The 26,683-nt window shown below is 41.2% G+C and overlaps 1 protein-coding gene and 1 long non-coding RNA gene across 2 annotated transcripts in view; one reads left to right on the plus strand and one right to left on the minus strand.

Moving 5' to 3' along the window:
- Positions 1 to 26,683, plus strand: part of LOC112132632 (uncharacterized) — a 109,854-nt gene that overhangs the window by 82,272 nt on the left and 899 nt on the right. Inside the window, exon 3 of the long non-coding RNA XR_008523784.2 lies at positions 22,289 to 26,683. This exon is cut by the window's right edge and continues 899 nt beyond it. This is a non-coding gene — a long non-coding RNA (uncharacterized LOC112132632). The remainder of the gene's footprint in view (positions 1 to 22,288) is intronic.
- Positions 1 to 26,683, minus strand: part of MYRIP (myosin VIIA and Rab interacting protein) — a 443,644-nt gene that overhangs the window by 32,976 nt on the left and 383,985 nt on the right. The window contains exon 11 of the mRNA XM_002813907.6: positions 21,798 to 22,037. Within this exon, the coding sequence (XP_002813953.3) occupies positions 21,798 to 22,037 (240 nt within the window). The remainder of the gene's footprint in view (positions 1 to 21,797; positions 22,038 to 26,683) is intronic.

Consider the following 26,683-nt stretch of genomic DNA (forward strand, 5'->3'; position numbering starts at 1 on the left):
CAGGGGGCTTTGATACATACCAAAAAGGTAGAGTCAGGGGTCCCAGGGGAATGAGATAGAGGGAAGGTGATGCAGACCCACTAGAATAAGGGCAATGTCCAAGAGAAGAGCCAGAGCCAACTCTTCACCTTAGGAAAAATGTGCAGAGGATGTCCCCCACTTTTCAGGACCCTGTAGCTTGATGTGGCAGATTTTGGAGACAAATTGGGCTCAAAATAATTTTGGCAAGAACCAGCTACCACTGCTTAAGTCTGTTTTAGAAAGGGCAACATTGTATGCATGAGAACAGATTTGTTACCCTTTTATTAGGAATAAAACGTGTTTAGAAAGATTGCTCCTTATTTGGTAGACACAATGCCCTTGCAGATCTTTTGAAAAGAAAGGTATATGACCAAGGGATTCAGAAAAAAAGTTAGACCATAGCATGAGGGAAGGGAAAGTAAAAATTTACACAAATTTCCAAACAGCACAGGGCATTAAAGGTCCAAGGTATTAATGGAAAGGACTTAAGAGATGCTTAAACAGAAAAAGTGATCTGTATTCTGACTCCAACTGAACATACAATAAAAAGGGTAAGTTGGCCATCAATACTGTTTGACCATCATTGTTTTATTCCATCTATAAACAGCCTTGTTTATTCAGTCATGAGAGTTGCAAGCTCAAAGGCAAATATTACGCATGCTTTTTGGCCTAGAATACCTCCTGTGAGATATGCACTTCCCAGTTCTCTACATTCCCCACGGTTCATTCTACATTTTTACTGGGACCCTATGGTGTGCCAGCTCTGTTCCAGGTGCTGGGATAAAGCAGTGAACAAGAGGGATGTAGTTCCTGCCCTCACGCATGCCTTTGGCCCTACCCTGTCCACTTGTCACGTTGACTTACTGTCTTGGCCCCTGAAGGTATTTGCATTTTCCCTTAAGTCAGAGTGAGAAGTCCTAGGCAGCTGGTCTGAGGAGAGCACCACAGCTTCACCTGGAACACCTGAGGTCTGCTTAAAGACCTGGACCATTTCAGAAGGGAACCAGCTTCCAGCTGGCAGAAGTGACTGAACGGGCAGGACATGGTGGCTCATGCCTGTAATCCCAGCACTTTGGGAGGCCAAGGAAGGTGGATCATCTGAGGTCAGGAGTTTGAGACCAGCCTGGCCAACATGGTGAAACCTTGTCTCTACTAAAAATACAAAAATTAGCCAGGTGTGGCGGCAGGTGCCTGTAATCCCAGCTACTTGGGAGGCTGCAGCAGAAGAATTGCTTGAACCTGGGAGGTGGAGGTTGCAGTGAGCTGCGACCCGCCATTGCACTCCAGCCTGGGCAACAAGAGTGAAATTCTACCTCAAAAAAAAAAAAAAAAAAAAAAAGAAGTGACTGAACAAAAATTATATGAAAACTGGACAAGATCTCTTCATTGGTTGGTATCCCCATTTTGCTTTCCACTGGGAAAGGCAAACTGGAATCCACAGCAATTTCCCACCTGTAGGGAATCAAGTGTTTCTTGTCTGTTCCTTAGGAATGGGCTGTTTACTAGGACCTGGGGGTGGGTGTGGGCCATGCACCTACTGGAAGTTGAGATAACTTGGATTTCAATAGCTATATGACAGGGGCAGGGCACTTAACCTCCCTGTTCCTTACTGTGCTCACTGGTCAGTGAAAGATCAGCTTTCCTACAGGGCTAACACTGAGTTGTAATGTAAATGTCCTATTCCCTGTCCAGTCTAGAGAAAAGTGAAAAGCACCTCCTACAACTATGTTAAAAAACTTATAGTTAGCACTAGATGGGGGTTTGATCAGATGAAAAGCTGGTGGAGATTCAGAGGTGGCTGACAGGGAGCCCTGTATGTGGGAGAAATGAAAAGCTAAAGGATCCCACCTATTTCTATTGCTTACAGCCCCAGAGGGATGAGCTGAATGGCACAAAGCATGAGTTGAGAGCCCAGACAGAGCATGCCATTGTGGTAACTGACTTTCTCCAGATATTAATCATAAGGGAAATCAAATATGGGTTTTATGGTAGCAAATGAGGGAGAAGTGAAAGCATGGAGAGAGTCAGCTGACACAATAGGAGACTTTGCAGAACAGGAAGGTGAGTCTCAAGACACTTGCAGCTAAGGGACCCAGACAATGGAATGAAAATGGCTGGTAAACCCATGTAACAAAATTCAACCTTCTAGTGAGCAAAGAAATACAAATTAAATAACACATTTATTAGGTGCCAGATACATGCACAATTCTCTTTTTTTTAAAATGCCAAGTGTATGCCAATGTGCCTTAGTGCAGGTAGCATTTGTTGAACTTTGAGCTGTTGACCCACTGTAGGATGTGTATCTGTGCTCTGAGGCAGCCATGCTCTTGGTGTCCTGCTGACTGATGCTAACCTCTGAGAGCCCAAGTGTCCACTTCTAGGGTTCAGTCTGTGTCACAGCCCCATGCAGAACACCAAATCTATAATGTCAGCTTCACAACCACCAGAGCTGAAACAGTCCACCACTTGGGGCACAGAAGGTGAGGAGAAGCACACTGGTGTTGCAAGCCCACCACAGAGCCACGAGGACAGAGGAACAGGAGGGTAAGATCTGACTCCTCTCAGCCTGAGATGGAGTTTCCTCAATTGCTCATTAACGAGGTAGCGAAACTACTGTCAACCTCCGTGAAGACAGGCTCCCAGCCCAACTCACAAATGACACAGTGCTGAAGCAGGCCTTTACGACAGTCATTTACCGTGCCAAGGTTGCAGCCCTGCCTCAGTGGCCATTTCAGTGGTCCCAATAAAGATGACCAACTTGTGCCCTGCACAATTCATCTCAACTGTATCATTTCTTTCCTCTAGGGACTGAAGGCAGAGTAAGACTTGTATTTTTTTGTCTCAGGACCCAAATACACTTTACCTTAGCAATCTCTCTGTCTTGTGTTTATATGCTTTCTCTCCACATAAAAATGTGTTGCTATAAACAAATTTCTACTCTATGTACTCTTCCCTATCAACTGTTTTTCAAAGACATGGAGAATGCAAGGTGTTGCCAGGGGAGAGCTGAGCCTGTAGAACTCTAAAGGAGAAAATATTTTCATTCTAAACAGTAGCTGTATCTGCTCGTTAGCAATCTTTGTAAATTATCCTGAGATTTTCCCAGTGTCATCATTCATTTCTAAGCTTTGTGTTGCACAGAAAATTGCAAATTCATTTCAAGCTGGAATAATCAGGAATGCTCTTTACCAGAATATCTTACTCTTGTGAATGTGTGAGCAGCAAGAGTGTGCTCTAATAATCGGATATCTGGCTTGGTGGAGAGAGACCACTTTGGAATTAAAGGGGGGATTCCAGCCCCAGCTTGACCCTGGAGCATGTGTGTCTGTGTGTCTGTCTCAGCTGGGTTCCGAGAGTCAGCTTCTGGCTGCGTGTGATGAGCTGGCCTGTGTGTGATATAAGTCTTGATATAATATAAGGTGGGCAGAAAGGCTTTGAGGATAAAAGGATGTGTACATGTCCCTGGAGCAGAAGAGAGATTTTCCTAGCTCTACCTCAGGGGCTGTTCTGACATCTATAACAAGAACAAGAGCAAAAAAGCAAAACAGGCAGAAGCTGAAGGGACACTGGTACTCACACTTTAGAGAGATAGGGAAGCGTACAGTATGATCCAAGTTCACGGTCAGCCAAGAAACAGGGGCAGTGGCGAGGGGACTGCCACTTTAGGGTCTTGTGAAGGGCCTCCTTACCCCTTAGGGATAGCAGGCACCTGGCCTAGGGCCCATCATTCCTTTAGGGGCCCATGAAAATATTTTAATTTCTTTTAAAATTATAAGAAAAAAGTGAATCTTTGCACCAGGAACATGTTTTAATATATAATATTAATATATTTACACCAATACAGTTGTAAAATATTATTTTAAAATATGTTTTATGGAGGAAAGGGCCCATAAATACACAAGTGCCTGGTCCCAGCAAAGCCACACAGTGGCCCTTGTCTTGCTGATCTGGAGCCCCTCTGTGAAAAGGGGACAGCTGCGGCCTGGTGAGGCCTGTACCTCAGGGCTCTGTCAGCTCCAGACATCCATGGGGGCCCTAAGTGGGCACCTCCAAGAGGGCTGTTCATGAATACATGGCAGATCCCTCCTCCAAGACTCCCCAAAATAACAGAGGGAGACAATTGGGGGTGCTGTGGTCTCCTACTGTGGACTGATCCTAATGAAACCTCCTCATTTGCACATACAGGCCCATAAGGCCGGGGAAATTCAGCTTACATTGTGTGACTTTGGGCAACTACTTAACCCCTCTGCACCTCCATTGTAAAATGGATATAACATCATCTAGCTCAAGAAGCTTTCAAAAAGATTAAATTAGAAGGCATGTGTCAGGTGTCCACTCAGTGTCTGGGTCCAGAGTTGTGCGCCTCTCCTCAAGCACCTCCCACCTGCTCTGCAGGCTCACTTCCAGGCTGGAGGTGGGCACAATGCTGGTGAGTGCCTGGTGGTTTAGTTGCCTCTCATTATGTACTGCAGTCTTGAAACATTTTTCTTTGACTATTTCATATTTCAAAGAGTGCCTTTTACCATTATTCCAAAAGGTTAAACTTTGCTGCTCTTTGTTTCTTGTTTTTTCTTTTGCCAAATAATAATATTTAAAAAAGAAAAAAGCTGCTATAATCTATTATTGCCTGCCACTACAATTTCATAAAGATGGGATCATACCACCAAAAAGGGAGTAATATCAGAATACAGAATAGTCCAAGAAATCAGAGTAAGCAACCTACACTGGCGCACACACACACACAGAGGGGGAGAGAGAGAGAGAGGTGTTCATTTCCATTATTCTGTTGTTTCCCAGTTTTTCATTCTGTTGTTTTCCCTTTACCGGGAGCAGACCGAACCATACACACGATATGCAATGAAAACAAGGTATGTCATAGCCTCAAGGGGACCCTGAGAAAACCAGGCCCTCAAACATCATCAATGATTCCCTCCCATCACTAATTTAATTCCTTCTGGAAGCATCCCCTCTATGCCAAGGCACTGCATTGGGCCCTGCAGGGGATGCAGAAAAAAGTAATCCATGGTCCCTACCCTCAGAGAGCAGAGGGGGAAGCAGTCAGGAGACAACAGCAGGTAGCAGAAGGTAAGAACTGTCCTGCACTGTGAGCAACAGGCTGCGGACCTGCAGAGGGAACAACCAGGTCCTGCTAGCATGTTACTTTGGGGGGTAAGGTTTGGAAGCACAAGAAAGCTGCTGAGTCAATGGCACTGCAGCCCAGGGCAGGCTGTGGGAGACAGGTAGGAAAAGGGAGGCAGGGGGGAGGTCTTACAGTGCCCTGAATGCCAGCCTCAGGAGTCTGGGGTTTGTACTGCTGGCAACGAGGTGCCACTGCAGGTTCTTGCTGCTGCTGTTAACAGTAACTCACTGAGCGCTCACTGTGTGCCAGGCTCTGGGATAAGTGCATCATTTGCCTTGCCTCATTTAACCCTCCTCACCACCCTAGGATGCAGATACTGTGATCACTCCATCTGATAGATGAGGAACTGAGGCTTAAGAGAGGTGACAAGGTTTTCCTTGAAGGAGCCGGGATTTGTATTCGGGTCTGCCTGGTTTTAAAGCCCAGGCTTTTAACATGCTGGCAGGAGAGACCTGTGCTTCAGAAAGGTAATTCTGACTGCCACACGAAGAACAGACTGAGGGCTGGGGAGAACTGGAGGTAGAAAGTAAGTGCAGGAAAGAGTAACTGCAGCTCCAATCAAAGGTCACAAGGATCTGAGGTGGGGGAGCCATAGTAGGGATAAAAGCATACAAGGTGCAATATTCTGGAAACAGCTGAGAGAACATGGTGGCTGCAGTGAAGAAGAGGGAGCTGGCAAGGTGCTGCTGTGCTTTCCAGCTGGGTGATCTGGAAGAAACTGATGCATTAAAGATTTAAATACCAGGAGAGAAGGAAGGGTTCACTAGGTTATTGAAATAAAGAAAAATATAACATTTCAGAGCTCCTTTTCTCACACATCATGAAAGTGGGTGACTACCAAATGCCCAAGTGGAATAGCACCTGAATCATTTGTTCAGTTTTTCTTTTAAGTTCATTATTTTTGGTGTCAAGTTTCCTGAGGGGAAGGCTGAAGGGCTACATACAATCTTCATAATTGGCTGTAGTACAATCAAGAAGTTGGTGACAGTATGGGGCCCTGCAGTCCTCCTTTCAGCCCTGTGACTTACGAATGTTCCTTAGGGGGAACTATTAGGGACAGTGGACATCCAGGTAACAGGAAACGTTAACAGGAGTCATCTAAAGACGTGTTTGAGCACAAAGGGGTGAAGAGAGAAATTACAGGGAGAGGTGAAAGACCTTTTAGCAGTTCAAGTTGCATAAAATAAATATGTGGCCATGCCTTCTCCCCATGCTGAATGTTGTTCGCAAGAGACTCTTTGGGGAGGGAAGAGAAGAAGCAAGGAGGGAAGCACCTCATAGTTAATGTGGGTCCATCCTGTGCCAGGTTGATTCTAGGCTTCTCATTATTTTATTCAACCCTGACAGCAACCTGACATGGTTGATATTTTAATCCCATCTTTAGAGACAAGGAAACTGTGGCTCAGTGAAGAAGATGTGGAGCTAAGACTTGAGCCCAGATGGTGGTTTCCCAAACCCATGCTCCTCCCCACTTGTCACACCAGCACTTCTTCCATGTGCATAATTCCCTGGACCCAGTGGACTGTGGGAAGTGATGGTGAAACAGAATCTGAGTGCACAATTAGACCATGAACAGCAGATCAGGAAGAGAGGGGTCTAATGACAGGGAGTCCTCAGGTCATTCTGCAGCCTCTACCAACTGACACCAACTAGAATAAGTGCATTGATTTGGAAAGCCAAAGACCAAGCCACACCACAGAGCTGGAGATCTGTCCAGCATAAGTGCCCATTCTAAGGCTTCCAGAGCCCACCTAGAACTGAGCTACCAATGACCACAAGCGAGAAAGGATGTGCTCTATAAGAAAACCTGTTCCAAGTGGAATCCAGACTCCCAGTCTGCTCATCACTCCTCTGTCTCATATTACAGATGCTGTCTTGGCTTTATGAAATGCTTCCATCAAACTAGCAGAGCAAGCAAGAAAGTTTGTCCAAATGCCTTGATTTCATGTATTTTTCTCCTTTTCAGTGGTAGGAAAGAAACTCCATATGTCCTTCTAAATATTTGACAGAAATCTGCTAGAAAAATTCAATGCTAATATATTTCAGTTCTCATGAAACATAAGGCACTCCGGCAATGCCACTAAAACCCGTCAAAATACATTCTCCATGAACAGACTCATGTCCCTGAAGAGTGACTTGATGCAAGAGGGTGGCACAGAACTGTGGAAAGAAATTGGAACATGAACTTAATAAATTAGCATATGTAATGCACTGAAACATTTACACATAACAGAGATTAGAGGAGAACTGACCTCTAGGAAGGTTTGGGTTCTTAAGTCATCCAGGTCTTGATGGCCAAGGCCATCTATAAAAGAAATATTTTCCTTTTTTCATGGTGACTAAAAAATAAATTTTAAAAGTATATTATTTGTAGTTTAGTTCCAATGATCTCTATGTTTCCCTGAGGTCATTTTCTTGTTCTTCTTTGATGGTACCTACTATTGTCTGATGTTGGCCGTATCAGGGCCTGGCAAGGGAAACAAAGTGGGGAAATGGGGCCATCACCTTTGACCAAACCTACTCTAGCAGGTGTAAAGCAGGCAGGAGGAGTTCCTTTCTTGGCCTAAGAGGTAATCATAGCCATTGATCTTTTTTTTTTTTTTTTTTTTTTTTGCTTTTTTATACTGACTGTTCCTCAGACAATAGTTCCTAATATTGATGGAAACATTTCTAATGACTGGTGGTAATCAGGGTATGTGCTTGGCTCTGAAGAAGTCCAGTGAGACCTGAAATCACTTTCCACATTTGCTTGGAAAGAAGGTGGCACATGGCAGCCAGGGTGATCTTCATAATGTAAGGTCCTGCTTGTCACTTGTCCACTTCAACCTTTCCATGTGCTTTCTACCTCACCAGAATATAAACTGAAGCTGTCTGCATGGCCCACCTGGCTCTGCTTGCTCTAGCCCCTGCCCTCACCTCTCTCGCCACTTTTCCCTTGGCCACATTGCTCCAGCCACCTTGGCTCTATCTGTCCCTTGGACTTGTCAAGGTCATCTCCACCTTAGGGACTTGCATGTGTTCCTCTGCCTGGAAAGTCCTTCCTTTAGATCTTTTTCCTGCTTGCCATTTGGGTCTCAGTTCAAGACCCTTGGTCAGAGAGTTCATGACTATCCAGGACTCTGCCCTCTGCCCTACGTCATCTTCTTAGCACTTATCACTATTGTGCATCTTCCCCTTCATGTGTCTACATGTTTACCACTGTCTCCTCCAACAGAAGGTAAGTTCCACGAGCTCAGGGAGCTTTTTTCTCTTATCCATACTGCATTGCACCTCCTTGAACAGCTCAATAATTGTTGAAGAAGTGGGGAATGAGCAGGGATTCAAATTCCAGAGCTTGGGCTACCACGTCTCACAAGAGAAGTTCAACATCTCTCTGCCTCCTTTTAAATATTGCCTCTTATCTATTGCTGGGCCTGCAAACCAGGAGGGTCCATTCATACCTTCATTGGGGTGAAAATTAAGAACCTGTCTTTTCTTACATCCCTATTCCCTTCCCAAAAGAACAAGCTAACAATTGTCCAAACACTATTTATTAAAAAGCTGTCTTTTTTTGACCTAGTGTGGAAAGTGAGTGAGAATCGCGAGATTAATGGTGAGTTAAATTTAATATACTTCAGGCTGTTCTTCTGGACTATTCTGTTACATCTTACTTTAGTAGCTCACAAATTTAATTACTGTACCTTTAAAACATATGAGTAATGTCTTAATAAATGGATCCTCTTCACGCCTCTTTTATTTTTTCTAAACATTTCTAAACTATTTTTGACTATTTATTCTATCAGATGGTTTTGATTTTTAGACTCTTTTTGAAAAGTTAAAAGATGTCTGGTTCAGATTTTGATTTGCATTGCATTAAACCTCTAACCTAATTTTGGAAGAATTCATCTTTACACCATCTTTCTTCCAGTGAACTGCTAGATTTCTTGGAGATCTGCAGTTTTAACTTTTTAGGTTTTAACTTCACATTTTTTGCTCTTATTATGGATGGAGTTAGTTTCCATTCTATGCCCCATCCCCTCAATGGTTTGAAATTCATATGTAGATTTTAGTTCAGGGAAGATTAATGGCTAAGCTACAAACCTCTGAAATGGGAAGTTCCACCGTAAATCTCAGAACCACTTGAACCACACTGTGTAATTATGCCAAATGATGTAGATTTATGAATAGATCTGGTAGGAATATTTTCTTTGAATAAAATGGATTTTTTATTTTGTATTTAATTGTGTTCAAGATTGCTATATTCTTGTACAGGTTCTTTATACATCAGGTAAATGTTCATGATCTGACCTCATCTATGCTTTCAGTGCTCCCTGGGAATTCCAATATTTCTCCACATTGTTTTCTTTGCATTTGATGCAGTAGCTATTTTAAACCCTCCTACAATGTTGAACCTCCAATTCCACTATCCCCTCACTTTCAGAAGACACATTTGCCTCAGAAAGACAGATGGGGAGAGGGGTGGGGGGTAGGGGGACAGAGAGGTAATAAACATATGGAACATAAAACAAAATCTCCTCAACTTCCTGACATGAAATTTACCCACTTAATTGTGAGGTAGAAGGTGGGACTCAACTCTGGAGGCTGGGCTCAGACACTGGACTAAATTGAGGACTAGTTAAAACAGGGCCAGGATAGAAGCAGCTTTCCATAAGACACCCCACCAGTGTGCTATGTCAGTTTACCACTGCCACGGCAACACCCGGAGGTTACCACCCCTTTTCATAGCAACAACCTGACAAGTTGCCACCTTCATCTTATAAATTTCTTCATAAACTGCTCCTTAACTTACATGTAATTAAAAGTATAATTACTATATTTATGTAAATATGACTGCAGAAGTGCCTCTGAGCTGCTGCTCTGGGCACACTGCCTATGGGGTAGCCCTGCTAAGGAGCAGTACCTCTGCTGCTGCTATACACTGCTGCTTCAATTATAGTTTCCATTTAGCATCCTCCACTCACCCTTGAATTCTTTCCTGGGCAAAGCCAAGAACCCTCTTGGGTTAAGCCCTAATTTTGGGGCTCATCTGCCCTGTATCACTTGTATCTGAACCAATCTATCTTTGCTGTTCCAATGCCTATGCCTCATCTGTTATCTCAACCCCATCTCCCCATATCTCCAAGAATCCCTTGTTGTTGGGCATTCAGGTTGTCGTTTCCTTACAATAAAAACACACTGCTTGATGAACTACATTGTAGTATACCCCTGGCTGCTTCTCCAGGTTTTTCTTTGGATAAATAATTGAAAGTACAATTGCCAGATCAAAGGGTATGCACACTTTGATTCCTTTGGATTACCAAGTTATCAGACTCTAATATGTGCTCCCACTATTTTATGGTGGCAGACTGCCTGTTTTCCTGAGCCCTTACCAACACTAAATGTCATTCTTTTTGTTTCTTGATACAGAGTCTCACTTTATCACCCAAGGTGGAGTGCAGTGGCACAATATCGGCTCACTGCAACCTCCATTTCCTGGGCTTAAGTGATCCTCCCACCTTAGCCTCCGGAGTAGCTGGGACCACAGGTGCTCACCACTATGGCGGGCTAATTTTTGTATTTTTTTGTAGAGAGGGGTCTTGCTACATCGCCCAAGCTGGTCTCAAACACCTGGGCCCAAGCGATATGCTTGCCTTGGCCTCCTAAAGTGTTAGGATTACAAGAGTGAGCCAATTATCCTTCTTTTTAGCCATCCAATTTATTAGGCAAAAGTGGCATCTCATTAATTTAATTTGCATTTTTACTGATTGAGCAAATGATAAACTCTGCCTTGTTCATGGCCATTTTCTCTGTGCTTCAATAGTGCCAGGCACACTGAGACACTCAATAAACATTTGTTGAATTAAAAAAAATGAATGTGCTAACCATATGGCAAGTTCTGGGCAAGGTGTTATATTAAATAAAAATTGTAATACAATTAAAGTTGAATATCTTTTCATATGCTTATTGGCCATTTACATTTTCTTTCTTTTTTTTTTGGTGACTTGCCTGCTTATGTACATTACCCTGTATCTATTGGAGTTTGATATGGTTTGGGTCTGTGTCCCTGCCCAAATCTCATGTCAAATTGTAATCCCCAATATTGGAGGTGGGGCCTGGTGGAAAGTGATTGGATCGTGGGGGCAGATTTCCTCTTTGGTGCTGTTCTCATGATAGTGAGTGAGTTGTCTTGAGATTTGATTATTTAAAAGTGTGTGGCACCTCCTCCCTCACTCTCTTCCTCCCGCTCCAGCCATGTAAGATGTGCCTGCTTCCCCTTTGCCTTCTGTCATGATTGTAAGTTTCCTGAGGCCTCTTCAGCTATGCTTCCTGTACAGCCTGCAGAACTGTGAGCCAATTAAACCTCTTTTCTTTATAAATTACCCAGTCTAAGGTATTTCTTTATAGCAGTGTGAGAATGAACTAATACAGAGTTATAAAGATCTTAATTCTTCACCCATTATATATTTAAGCACTATGTCTTCTTAACTATTCTTTTCCTTTTAATTTTATGGTTTTGATTAACATAAGTTCTTAATATTTATGCAATCATATGGATTAAAGACTTACACGTTAGACCTAAAACCATAAAAACCCTAGAAGAAAACCTAGGCAATACCATTCAGGACATAGGCATGGGCAAGGACTTCTTGTCTAAAACACCAAAAGCAATGGCAACAAAAGCCAAAATTGACAAATGGGATCTAATTAAACTAAAGAGCTTCTGCACAGCAAAAGAAACTACCATCAGAGTGAACAGGCAACCTACAAAATGGGAGAAAATTTTCGCAACCTACTCATCTGACAAAGGGCTAATATCCAGAATCTACAATGAACTCAAACAAATTTACAAGAAAAAAACAACCCCATCAAAAAGTGGGCGAAGGATATGAACAGACACTTCTCAAAAGAAGACATTTATGCAGACAAAAAACACATGAAAAAATGCTCATCATCACTGGCCATCAGAGAAATGCAAATCAAAACCACAATGAGATACCATCTCACACCAGTTAGAATGGCAATCATTAAAAAATCAGGAAACAACAGGTGCTGGAGAGGATGTGGAGAAATAGGAACACTTTTACACTGTTGGTGGGACTGTAAACTAGTTCAACCATTGTGGAAGTCAGTGTGACGATTCCTCAGGGATCTAGAACTAGAAATACCATTTGACCCAGCCATCCCATTACTGGGTATATACCCAAAGGATTATAAATCACGCTGCTATAAAGACACATGCACACGTATGTTTATTGTGGCACTATTCACAATAGCAAAGACTTGGAACCAAGCCAAATGTCCAACAATGATAGACTGGATTAAGAAAATGTGGCACATATACACCATGGAATACTATGCAGCCATAAAAAATGATGAGTTCATGTCCTTTGTGGGGACATGGATGAAATTGGAAATCATCATTCTCAGTAAATTATCACAAGGACAAAAAACCAAACACTGCATGTTCTCACTCATAGGTGGGAATTGAAAAATGAGAACACATGGACACAGGAAGGGGAACATCACACTTTGGGGACTGTTGTGGGGTGGGGGAGGGGGGAGGGATAGCATTAGGAGGTATACCTAATGCTAAATGATGAGTTAATGGGTGCAGCACACCAACATGGCACATGTATACATATGTAACAAACCTGCACATTGTGCACATGTACCCTAAAACTTAAAGTATGATAATAATAAAATTTAAAAAAATAAAACAAACAAACAAAAATATTTATGCAATTATATATTTCAGGCTTTTAAGGTTTCTGGCCTTTCTTTTCCTAATGTTATAAAATATTCATCTATGATTTATTCTAGTAATTGTGTAGCTTCTTTTACTTAACCTTTTAAACTCCTGCCCATTGAGAATTTATTCTTGTATGTAGTATGATGTATGAATCTAATTTAGTTTTTTCTCAAATGATTAACCAGTGTGTGCTACATAATTTGTTAATCTAATATTCCTTAAAGAATCTTTCTTTGATATTAAATGTACATTGTCATGTCATATTAAATTTCTGTATTTTCTATTGTGTTTCATTAATCTGTTTGCTTATTCCAGTGTTAGCACCACTGCTATAATTACAGTTGGAGTTTTCTTGTCTATATTTTATGCACTTATTCTTCCAGATGAACTTTAGAATAACTTCATCAAGTTTGCAAAAAATCTCATTAAGATGATTGGAAATCTGTTAAATGTATGTATTAATTTGGGGAAAACTAACTTCTATAAAAGTGTGAAGTTTTCCCATCTATACACAGAATATGTTTCCGCACTTATTCAGTCTTTATGTCTCCTAGCAAAACTGGTTAATTTTATTCAGATGAGTTTCATACATTTGTAGTTAAGTTATTCAAGGGCACTATGTATGTGTATATATATATATGTGTAAATGTGTATGTGTGTATGTATATTACATACAGTAAAATTTAGCCTTTAAAGGCATATAGTTCTATGAATTTTGACAAAAGCATGCAGTTGTGTAGCTACCACCAAATCAAGATATAGAATATTTCCATCAGACCAAAAAATTCCCTTATGTCTCTTTATATCAACCTTCTCCTCAGCCCATTCTCTTACAACCACTGATATGTGTTTTGTCCCTATAGTTTTGCCTTCTCCAGAATGTCATGTAAGTGAGAAGTATGTAACCTTTTGAGTCTTTTTTCCCTCAGCATAATGCTGTTAAGATTCATTGACATTGGCGCACTTATACTCCTTCACCAGCTGGTGAGCTGGTGGACAATTGTGTTGTTTCCAGTTTTTGGTGAACGTGAATGTTTTGTGTGTGTGTCTGTGTGTGTGGACATAGGTCTTTATTAGAGAAATAAATACTTAGGAGTAGAATTGTTGGGTTATATGCCAAGTGTATGTTCAGCACTGTGTGTACTTTTGCTGCTATTGCAAATATAATTGTTTTTTACTTTTTCTGAGTGATTATTGCTGTATATATGAAATTTTTGCTTATGTATTACTCTTTTGTGATAGGCCACCCTACCAAACTTATTTCTAATAATCTTTTCAGTTGATTTTATTATCTTAACTCAGAAATCTAAAGTCGTCATAGTTTTGTTTTCTGCTAATATTGGTAATTTTTATTTCTTATTGCACTGGAGAGAATGCCAGACCAATGTTGAATCATGAAAGTAGTAGAAGACATCTTTGTTTTCTTTCTGTCATTTAATAGTAATTTCTAAACTTGGGGTTTATGGATGGGCTTCATGCAATCTGTGACTTCCCAATTTGATGAAAATCAATTTCATTTTTTTATGCTTTATGGATAGCGGGTTCACAATGTTCATCAAACTTGTAAAAAGGTCTGCAGTCCCCAAAAGGCTACCAGTCACTGCTGTTGAGTTTTTGTCTTCCTACTTTATCAGAAATGGTTGTTTAACTTTATCAGCTGTTTGAAATTCATTCTTCATTCAGTATTTATGAGTATTTTATGAATTTCCTACTATGTCAAACATCAAGCTAAGAATTTAATAAAAATAATCATGTTTTCTCCCTTTAGCCTGTAAATATAACAAAAATGTTAATAGATATCCTAAAATTAATATTACATTCTTAGACTACATCCTGTCTGGCTGTCATAAATTATTACTTTAATTCATAGTTAGAAACAATTTGCTAATATGTTGAGAATTTTTGAATGTTTAGTCACTCGTGAATTAATCTGTAAATTTTTGGTGGTGTGTGATTTTTTGTGTGTGAGATTCAGAACTGGGATGCTTTCCATTTTTTTAATTGCTCAAGAACAGTTTTATTAGTATGAAGGTAATTAGCACCATGAACGTCTGATGAATTTTATTGTCAAAGATACCTGAGACTAGCTTCTTTCTAAGAAATAATTCCTTGACCACTTTGCCAATTTCTTCTGTGGTCTGTTCAGGTTTTGTAAACCTTCTAGAGTCAGTTTTGCTCATTTACTTCTTTAGCAACAATACATATTTGCTAAATAACTACAAATATTTGTAATTTAAAACAAATCTTAAAGCCACACATATTATTTTTTACACATATGTACGTGCTATTTGATTAACAAAATAAACATTTATGTAAAAGCATTTACAAATTCATCTCTTTGTCATGTGTTTCTTTGATCAGTAGTAAAATGTGATATTCATGATGTTTTTGATATTTAAAATGAGCTGTCATCAAGAAAAAAAATCCAGGGATTCTGGTGCTTTGAAGTGGATTTTCTTCATCATGTTACAGAACTATCTTTCTATTACACTGAGAGGGTTTTTCCCCCCAATGGAATATGTGTTGAATGTTTCCAAAAGACATTTTGGCATCAGTTGAGATTATGATGTGCTTTTAAAAAATAGTACTTACTAAATGAGTATAACAGTGGGGTTCCTGCTATTTACTTTATTTTGCATTCTTGGAATAAAATATATGAGTTATGATATGTGAATCTCTTAATGTTGTGGAATTTAGTTTGCTAGTATTTTCTTTAGGATTTTGGCATTTCCGTTTATAGGAGAAACTGGTGTACATGTTTTTCCTTCTTTAGTTTTTATATTTTCTACCCAGAGATGTTTTCCGAGAGCACAATCTTGCTTATTCTGCAGAGCTTCAGAGTCACAGTATCTATGCTTCCTCTTCCCTCTCCCCAGAGTTTCTTACTTTTGGGCTTCTGTGGGGTGAGAGTTCTGAACCAGTGCCTTGCTGGCCAGGCCTTTCTACTTAAAACCTTTTGGAGTAACTCTGCCTTTCTTTCTTCAAACCATTTCTGTCCAGCATCTCATTCTACTGCTGTGGCTGGGGTGATATCCTTATCCTGGCCTTCCAGGTAATGCCTGCATTTTAGAGGCTTGAAGTATGTCTGCATTGGAGTTCTGGGCAATCTTTCCCAGTCCATCTTTGCCTAAAGAGGAAGATATTCTGCTTCTCTCTTTTGAAGATCCAAAAAAGAACCTAGAACTCTACCTTCCTGGCCTGGCAGGCCCTTCCCTAGGACACAGTTGTGGGAATGAAGGGTGCAGATGAGCATGAATGAAATAAAACCTCCTCACCTGTTCAAGCACTGTGGTTAAGAGCTGTAGCTCTAAGTGGACAGCTAAAGCTTCTCTTTTTTCCTAGGGCAGCAGTTAAATAGAAAGTTGGGAAAGAGGTGTTAATTCCTCAATAGGCATAAGGCCTATTGAAATCAGTGTAGTTTGGAAGTTGTAAGTCAGTATCTAATACTATATTCACTCTAGCAGTAAGTGAAGATGAGGCACTCTTCTGAAATAAAATGCTCCCTGGGTTGTAGGGTGCTGTAGCCTCATATGAATGGTTATGTTATTTTATGAACGTCAGACACATATGGACAACGATACTTGATTTTATGTTAACACCATGACATCAACAAAATTTTTTTCACAAGCACATTAAACTTGAGAAACCAGAGTCTCTGGGTTTTCTCAGACAACAGTCAATAAATCTGCTTCCTTCACCATTGACCAGGATTGTGTTTCTATGTGGCTTGGCTCTAGTAATTGGGGGGCAGCCATCAGAAGATGCACAAATTATTCTCTTGTTTGGGGGAGAAAGACATTTATTAGTTTAGAGAAGTCTCAGTACTTTGATGAAAATTATTCTATGAAATGATAAAAAAATTCAATTTTTTCAAAATTGAAAAAAATGAAAACTATTCTGTGAAACTATAAATGTAGTTTCACTCTTTAAAGTGAAACTATAGAGTCAGTTTGAATCCCAGCAGAGATGTCTGCTGGTTGTTGACTCCCTTGTGAAAATAAAGCACAATGTCTCAGCTACTTGTGATAATTAATAAACAAAGACTCTTAATAAAAATGCTTTAAGGACACTAGATGTACAAATTTGACTATAGTGCAAGATTTTCCTAATCTAGGCCTTTAATAAATGCTCATGTTCCAAAAGATTGATACATAGGATATCTTTTTTCATCTATAGTATTGTAAATGATACTTATGTTAAGAAGCAAAAACCTATGTATTCTATTGCATATCTACAACTTTGGAATTTTGGAGCCAGAAGGGACCTTGGGGACTGCTGGTCCAGGCCTGGAAAAATTAGGGGGTTTGGGGAGACTTGGCCCCTGATGTAGTCTCCAAACTCAGGCCAGGAGTCCTTAGTCCTCCTTTGCATCCCCCTTTAGGAGGGCAGCAGCTGTGTCCCTAGAGGCAAAAAGAACCACTTTAGCCAGGACTTTCTTCCAGAACCATTGGCATGGCTGTTCAGTGGTTGGGGAGAAACGAGTGCTCATTCCCAGGCTTTGAAGACCACGTGGTTTGGAAGGCTGACCGCTGAGGTCTGGCGGAACCAAGTTATTACTTAAAGAAGAAACATGACCTTTCGGGAATCCAGTTTCCAAGAAGTTTTGATCTGGCCCCAAGCTCGTTCTTCAGCTGGTTAAATTCAGGTTGCAGTGCCCATCCTTAAGTAATCACTGGGCCTCAGCATCCAGCCAAAGGAAGACATTTAATCCAACTGTAGGGATATGTTTGCATACAGCAAAGGTTTGAATCACATCAGGAAAAAGTATGTTTCTAAAATGGTTCTTCTGCTGCTGGACAGGATTCTGTAGCTTCAATTAGATGGGGTGTTATACTGAGGACATTGAGCTGCCACTGATGTCACTGTGTCTACGGGCATATCCACATTCCTCTGCTTTGGCTCCCAAACAGCAGGAACAGTGATGGAGGCCCTGGCTGAGCTCCCCCTCTGTGTGAGGCAAGCCTCCTTTTGGTGAGATAAGGCCTATCAGTAGCCAATTTGGTGGTTAGACTTCCTCACTGCTTATTCACAATACCAAAGTAAGTATTTGTGATTTATGGATGACACTTTTCTTCTGTTTGTCTTAGTCTAGGCTCCCCCAGAAGATGACCCTGAGACAAAAATGGGGGTGCACATGGCTTATGTGGGAGGCAATCCCAGGAAACTGGCAGAGGAGTGGAGAAGTGGGACAGGAAAGGGAAGAGAGTCTGTAGAGAAGACTGCCGTATCATGTAGTTTATCAAGTAGTTTATCACTGTGGGTGCCTCCAGCTGAGGCAGTCAGTGCATGGCTCAAACCTCAGAGTCACCATCCCAACCGAAGCAAAGGAGCTGGGATATTTACACCCTTCCCATCAGTCACTAGTTAGTGCCTTACTCCTGCTCCTGGGAGTGGTATTTCTCTGGCACTTCTATCTAGTCTTCTGTGTAGGAAGAGGAGCTCTTGCTACTCAGAGAAGGTCCTCAGGTGGTTGGACTTTGGGCTAGTGTGCACTACCATGGTTAAGAAACAAGGGTGGGGCAGTGGCAGCTTCTGGAATAGTCACATTACCCTAGATCTACTCCCCAAAGAGTGTGTGTGTGTGTGTGTTGCTCAGACTAGTGGTGTTGGGGTCATGGGGACATCACAGTTAACTCTGATCCTGAAGATGGTAACCTAGGGGTCTGATGTAGTGATTTCCACACTTACACTCTGCATAGCATCAAGGAACACCAAATGTAGTTACAGACCCACAGCATGACACTGCAAGTGTTGATGGGGATCAGCACTAAGCTGTTCCTTCAGTACCAGCAGATGGATATTTCATGACAGTGAAGCTTATTTTTCTAAAGCTACAATAATTACGATTTGCTGGGCTCCTGCTATATGCTAAATCCTACACTACATAATTCATTCCTCACAACCCTATAAGGGGTTATGATTATCCCCATTTTACAAATGAGGCCAAGATGTGTTTATTCAGTCAACAATGAAAACCTGGACTGGGTCCTAGGGATCAATTAAAAAGCAAGACAGACATGAGCCTGTTGACAGGCTGTGAGCAAGTGCAGGAACTGTAGGGCAGCCTGGCCATTGAGTGGAGAAATAATTGGAAGGGCCAAGAAGGGCCTGGAGAGTCAGGAGACCAGTTAGGAGGTGAGGTAGAGTAAGCAGGCAAGAAATGAATTGTCAGGTTCTAAGTACTAGCAGTGAGTTAAGCCATTAACCAATGCCACGGAGTTTGCAAACTGCATGGTTTTGTTTTTCTTTTTCCTTTTATTTATTTATTTATTTATTTTTGAGACGGGGTCTCACTCTGTCATTGCCCAGGCTGGAGTGCTGTGGTGCAATCATGGGTCACTGCAGCCTCAACCTCCTGGGTTCAAGTCATCTCAGCCTCTTGAGTAGCTGGGACCACAGACATGAACCACCATGCTTGGCTAATTTTTTTGTTTTTATTTACTTATATATTTTTTGAGACAGGGTCTCACTCTGTCACCCAGGCTGGAGTCCAGTGATGAGCCTCAACCTCGTGTGCTCAAGTGATTCTCCCACCTCAGCCTCTTACATAGCTGAGACTACAGGTGCACGCCACCAAGCCTGGCTAATTTTTTGTATTTTTAGTAGAGATGGGTTTTTTGCCATGTTGCCTACGCTGGTCTGAAAATCCTAGGCTCAAGCGATCTGCCTGCCTTGGCCTCCCAAAGTGCTGGGATTATGGGCATGAGCCACTGCGCCTGGTCGATTATGCTTCAAACTCAGTCTAATCCTAAAATATATCTCAACACTTTTCTGTTTTTAAATAATATTCAATACTTAACCCTATATTTCTGTTTTTAACTACAGTAGTACCTGCCTGATGGGAAAACTATATATATATAGTTTATATGGCTCTCTCTCTCTCTCTATATATATATGTATATATATGTGTGTATATATGTATATATACACACATATATATATGGCTATATGGACTTTTACATGCAAAAGAATATGTTTGAATATTTAATTCATTGACTCATGGAAGACTAGGAAGGCAAGACTTGAACTTTGAAAAGCTGACACATTCGGGAATCTGAATAAAGGCAACTCTCTTAATTTCCTGCCTAATTAGGGCAGGGGCAGGATGGGGACACTTGTCCAAGTCCCCAGGAAGTCCCCCCAGTAGCTCCTCCTTTCTCTGCTGACATTCTGCCCAGGGGAGAATAGCATACATTGGTGGCTGTGCCTCCAGGAGGTTGCTCCTTGCAGAATGATGAAGGGTGAGGTTGCATGACTCACAGCCTGGCATGCCACTGGTACAGTGAGAGTTTTTAGAGCCTTGGGACCATTAGGCAGCAAAGCCAGTGGGAGATAGAGCCATTGTAAGAAAGAATGTGATATTCTCCAGTTACCATCTGGCTCTAAGCTCCAATGTACAAATCTGACTGTAATGCAGCATCAGTTCAAGTAACAGAGAGGATCAGAGCCCTTACCATTTGCAATAGGTTGGAGTCCATATCCCAGTGAGGGGCTCCTCGTGGAGACCAAGCTCCACTCTCCAACTCACAGACAAGCCAGGGAAAGATTTATGGGTGAGGACTTGATGGTTATGGAGGGTGGGATGGGAAAAGTGAAATACAGAGTCTGAGGTGTTGGAGGGTTCAGGGGCTCAGCCATGGGTAATGGTCTTCACTTCCTCCTCCACAGGACCCCAGCTTGGCTGCTGGGCAGATGAAGGCAGCTCCTTCACCCATGCATGTGCATTACCAGCAACTTCTTAGTTTACACAGTATACACTTGGGACACAGAAAACACCTGGGAGGTTTTTCTCTAACAGAATCATCACTCTGAAGATAAAATTGAATCTTTGGCTCATTGTAAAGGAAGGGGCCTGTGATTTAAGGCCAAGCAGGTTTGTGATGCAGCCTTAGCTTTGAAACTTACTAGTTGTGAGCCTTGGGTAAGGACCTCAATGACCCACGTTCAGTTTCCTCTTCTGCAAAAATGGGCTGCTTCTATTTGAAAGGGTTATTTAAGGACCTAATGAACATGTGTACAGGCACACGCACAGAGGAGACACAGAGGAGACACTCAACAAATGTTAGTGTGTTCCCTTCCATTGGAGGCTGGCAGGAATATTCTGACTCTAAAGTGGCAAGTCTAGCATAAATGTGCTTTGAGAAGCTGTAGAGGAAACCCCAATGCTGGAGGACAGCAGGCAGAGCACTGACTATGGGGAGGGAGTGTGGGATTCTTTTATGCCAGAGGTTGAGTTTATCTTCTGTGGTTTTCCAACTGTGTCCTTTGGAACTCAGGGGCCTACTGGGGGTAGGAAAAGGGGAGGAGGAGTGTGAGTCTGAAAATCAAGTGGTTAGGACTTTGGGGACCCTGAGACAGGAATACTTTTTTTCTGTGTGAAACACTGGGATTCCATATAAAGATTGTTTGAAAAGGGATTCCGAGGCTAAAACAAACAAACCAAAATCTGAAAACTGCAGAGAGAAACAATCCAGAAGGCCACTTTGAACACAAAGTCTCCATAGCATGGAGCAGAGCTTCATCATTGATTAAAAGAGGGGTTGGCTAGATGACCTCAATCCATGGGCAAAATTCCTCAGGGAGAGGGTGGAGTGGGAAATAATACTGATTTTTACCAGTGAGAGGGATAAGGGGCATTAAATCATAGACTCAAAGCCAAGGGGCTGTCTTGATGAAAGATAGTGGAAGGTAAGAGTTCTTGAGAAACTTCCATGATGCTGTTTTCCTGATTGTACCCCCCAGTGCAAGTTAAGAAGGGTTCTCTTAGGCTCTTCCAAATGCACAGGGATGGGCATTTTAGAGAGAGCTCTTTGGGGACCCAGCACCTTTCTGCACCAATATAGAATCTTTCTCCAACACCCCATTGCAGAAGCTTGAGCTGTCTGCAGGTGGCTTCACAGCCCTTACCTTCTTCAGCTCTTCCTGGACACTCTGGCTGTTGTCTTCAGAGGACAGACTTTCCTTCTGGTTCTCAGATTCTGTCTTGGCCTCAGACTCCTGATCCTCCCCTGAAGAAGTCTCCTTTTCACTCATTTTCATTGCTAACTCATACAGCCTGTTTCTCCGTTTCTCCTCTGTGGTGTCTGTGAGAGTCCGGAGGTCCCGAGCCTCATTGCTGATGTCTGTCTCTGATAAATCATCCCATACCTAAATGAAAGCCAGAATCATGAGATGAGGAGCCCTCTGCTACAGCCATGTTGCTTCTTGTTCCCAATAACCCCTGAGTAAAGGAACATAGGAACATATAGTCTAGGAAAGTAACAGCTTTCTTACCCGGTCTGCTTTCTCTTCAGATGGACTTTTAGTTTTACCTTTACTTTCTCAAATGCATGAATTTGAGAAGCTAAGCCTCTCTACTCAGAAAAGTGTTTGAATTCATTTTTTTTTTTCATTCACAGACTACTCTTGGAGCTCCTACCATGGGCAGCACTGTGCTGGTGCAAAGGATGCTTGGAGAACCTGACCAGCCCTTGCCTGGGCCAGCCCTGTAATGAAAGAGACACACTAAAACTTTCCATATTCACTTTTAAAAATTGATACCTAATAATTGTACATATTTATAGGATACATGTGATATCTGATACATGCCTACATTGTGTAATGATCAAATCAGGATAATTAAGATATCCATCACCTCAAACATTTATCATTTCTTTGTGTTGAGAACATTCCAAATATACAATAAATTATTATTTTTAGAGACAGGGTCTCATTGTGTTGCCCAGGCTGGAGTGCAGTAGCTATTCACAGACATAATCCCATCACTGATTAGCATGGGAGCTTGGAGCTGCTTTGTTTCCAATCTGGGCTAGTTCACCCCTCCTCAGGCAATCTGGTGGTCTCCTGCTCCCAGGAGGTCACCATATTGATGCCAAACTTAGTGCGGACACCCAACCAGCACAGCACATTACAGCCCAGAGCTCCTAGGCTCAAGCGATTCTCCTTGCCTTAGCCTTCCAAGTAGCTAGGACTATAGACACATGCCACCATGCCCGGCCCAAATAAACAGTAAATTATGTTAACTACAGTTCTCCTACTGTGCTATCTAACATAAGAACTCATTCCTTCTATCTGACTGTATTTTTGTAACCAGTAACCAATAGGGTGGGAATGGAGAGGAAGAGGTGTTGGCTAAAGAGTACTAGCTTTTCATGGTGGTTCAATGAAGAGAAGATGATGTTTGTGGCTGGGATGTGGGGAAGGGTGGGGATTCTCACAGCCCATAAATAAGCACTTGATGGGAAGGGTTGAGGATTAGGGAAAGCTTCCCTGCAGAAGGGACTCTGAGTTGAGATTCAAAGTTAACAGTCACCCAGCTAAAAGGGAGAGAGGGAAGAACAATATTCTAGGCAAAGGGCCAAGATTTTGAGATGGTGCAAGGACACTGCACATGTGTAAGGAATATTGTTTGACATTCCCTTAATAATTATATCTCCTGCTCCAACTCTCCACTTGCTGAATATCTCCTAAACTCCTTCTGTGAGTAAACCCTTTACCAGGCTTGGGGAACTCCAGGAAGACATAGAGAGTGTGACTCTTACTCTATTTTTGGCCTTCAGTTAGACAGATGTGTGTTGAAGTGTTCATATGTACATAATATGGCATACCATCGGGGTCACTGGACCCAATTTTACTTTTTGAGTTTCCTCTTGGAGTTGTTTCATGTATTTGTAGGGTTTGATATTTTATAACTTTTATTCTCTTAGAGGGCTTCTGAAGAACAAGAAGAGAATTTACTTATTTTTAAAATAAAATATAACTCATTACAATTACCATATGGGTTCACTGGACCTTTTTATAAATCTAAGATACATTATGGGATCTTTGTGATCTTATTTTTCCTATCTTTTGAAACATTTTGCTATTTCATCATCCAGGGAATTATTTTTCATCATTAATCACCAATTATTCCCAATTATGCTAAAGAAAGATGAAAAAATAAATAGAATAATGAAATTGCCTAGAAGGATGATTCAATAGTGACATAAATCATGACTATTTTGAATCCACTTTTAGCTTTCACTGCATACAATTGAAAATTCCAAAAACTGACAGAGAACAACATTTCACAATCATTAGATGACTCAGAAGATGAATTCAAAGAGGACAGCAGGTCTCTAGATTCTAACAATAATGGTGAAATTGGTTATATTATTGAAATCTCAGACTAAGAGTCTTCAGATGACAGTGTCCTAGGTGAATTTTCTGAAGCTCAAGAATTGATGAGTAAATATTATCAACAATATTAATAAGGATGAAAAAGAAGTATGGTCTTTTCATCCAGTTACTCATTCAGCAGGAAGGACTTCATCACACAACATTTTGCAACAATAATCTGGATATCTTGTTTTTTAAAAAGATATGTGACATGTTCTTTCATACTTTGTCTGTGTATCAGTTTTACTTGAGACAGTTTGTAATTGGATAAATTCTAAAGTGAGATGTCTATCCAAAGGTGATTAGAAGAAAACGGATAACATAGAAATGAAAAATATCACTGAATAATTAAGAGAAAAACATCTATTGGAAGTGACTATTTTTTTTTCTGGTCCCGAGTGAAAATCAATGATGAGGGACTCATGTGAAGTAACCTGTGCTCCTAGCATGTTTGAGAAAGGGGAATTCCTTTGCCAGGGATGTGGAGGTGGTCCACAGGAAGAATGACCTCTGAGCAGGTTCTCAAAATATGAGGAACATTTTAATACGTCGTCATGGGACAGGCATTCTTGATGTAGAAGCAGCAGGACCAATAGAACCCAGGGTGCATGAAGCTGCTTGCATAGTTAGAGGGATAAGGTTCAGAAGTGGAGAGAGTGGGGAGCCAGGTGGTATGAAAAAATCAGGCCTGGGTCAGTCTGCAGAGGGTTGAACACCAGTCTAAGGAATAGGGCTTTAACTATCAAATAGATTTTCTGCTACTGTTGTAGTATGCACTAAATTATGCAGGAAGTCAGCAACTAGTTACAAACTTAGCCATGGTGACCTTCTCTTATCATCTTTACACGTGGAACTGTCAATTTATCTTAACTCTAGTTTACTTTTATTAATATTAAGCTTTGGCTCAATTATTGCTTGAATATACAGACAATGAAAGACTAATTTACAAGGCTAAAATAGTTAACCCAAAAGATGAAACCTGCTTAACATGATTTGTCCACGTTTCATGTCTATTTATCACATGAGAAATTATGAAGAATTATTGTGATTCAGTCTACATCCAGCAAACACGTGTTGAGCACCTACTATGTGCTGAACACTGTGCTTTACTGGGACTCAAAGGAGGGAGTGACACTGTTCCTGCCCTACTGGAGTTGATGGTGTGGTGGAGAGAGGAACATTGAACCAGACAATTTGTTAACACACTGGGAAACAGAATAACCACATGTAAGGTTTTGATGAGACTCAGAGGAAGGGCCCTTATCTGGTTGGTTGAGGTGGATATTGTCAGGAAGGGGAATTAGAATAGATAACTGAGCAAATCTTAAAGAATGGAATCCTAAAGATTATCAAGACATACAAGTTTTATTGGAGCAGCAAGAATCATAATGCTAAGTGATGGTTCTTGAGTTCACAGAAAGACAAATCATATGCACACAGATCTGATGCCCAGATGATACCATAAGCATAACTGGAAGCATCATTATTAAAAGCCACAGGAACTTCAAAAATAACAGTATTATTTGGCCATATAATATTCATCAAGTAGATTAACAAATATTTACATCTCCAGAGAAAAATAGGTATTTTTAGCTTGCAAAGGGTTAAGCAATCCCTGCCCTATGTTATAAACTCACGCATATTTCCCCCCATGAGCTGATTTTAATTTTCATGATAGCTGAGACAATAAATGCCCATGGATGGGCCTCTGTGGACCCCTGATATTGTTCACAAACTTTGGTATGCATGCACACTTTTCTAGGATGAGCATTATTAGTTTTCATTAGATTTTCACAGGGGTCCATGCCTCCAAAAGGCTAAGAAATACTGATAAGAATAAATCTACTTCATAGTAAGACAACAATAGAGGGGTACATGTTGATTGAACAGGAAATGGGAAGCTTACAGTTGAATTCAGAGAAAGGAGCAGTAAGGAGGTTTGTGTTTAAAGCCAGTTGGGAACCAGAATTTAGAGAAAATAAGGGTGCTGCTGAGTCTTCAGCCAAAAAAAAAATGCTCTTCTACTTCAAAGGGACCCTGATTATCACAACTTCACTGAAACACCAAACATACCCACTGTGTTGGACAGTGAGGGACATAAGCATATCACAGAGAAGATTATGAACTCAGTGGAGAATCCTGAGGAGCTTTTGCAGGGAGGGTGGGGGGCGGTGGGAAAGAATGAAATTCCTTATGGGCAAACTGGATAACTATGAGCAATGTCTGTATCTGGGTACAAAACATTTTAAGTAATCTGAAAATCAGAGTTGCTTGCCCACTGGTGTGGTGTCTCAAACTCCCCACCTTATAAATCGGTATTTGTACGTGTAATGGGACATTATTTTGAAAACAAGAAAGCAGTGCTTTTCATTTCCCATTAAAACTGCATTCCCTTGTGTCTTCATTTTCTTAGGCTAAACCATAAGCATTTTACCCCAGGGAAGGTGAATGTAGATCCAGAATCAAAAGATCATTGATCAGTTCACTCCATTAGCTCTTTAGGGTAACAAAAGGCTCAAAAGACAGATTTTGTGAACATGGACAGAGGGTTTCTAGAGATGAATCTGTTCAAAAGCCGAATTTCACTTCTCCTTCTATTGAAATCCAGAGAGAAGCAAGCTTGCAGGATGCCTATG

This window comes from Pongo abelii, chromosome 2 (genome assembly GCF_028885655.2).
Source record: "Pongo abelii isolate AG06213 chromosome 2, NHGRI_mPonAbe1-v2.0_pri, whole genome shotgun sequence".
Classification (NCBI taxonomy): Eukaryota; Metazoa; Chordata; class Mammalia; order Primates; family Hominidae; genus Pongo; species Pongo abelii.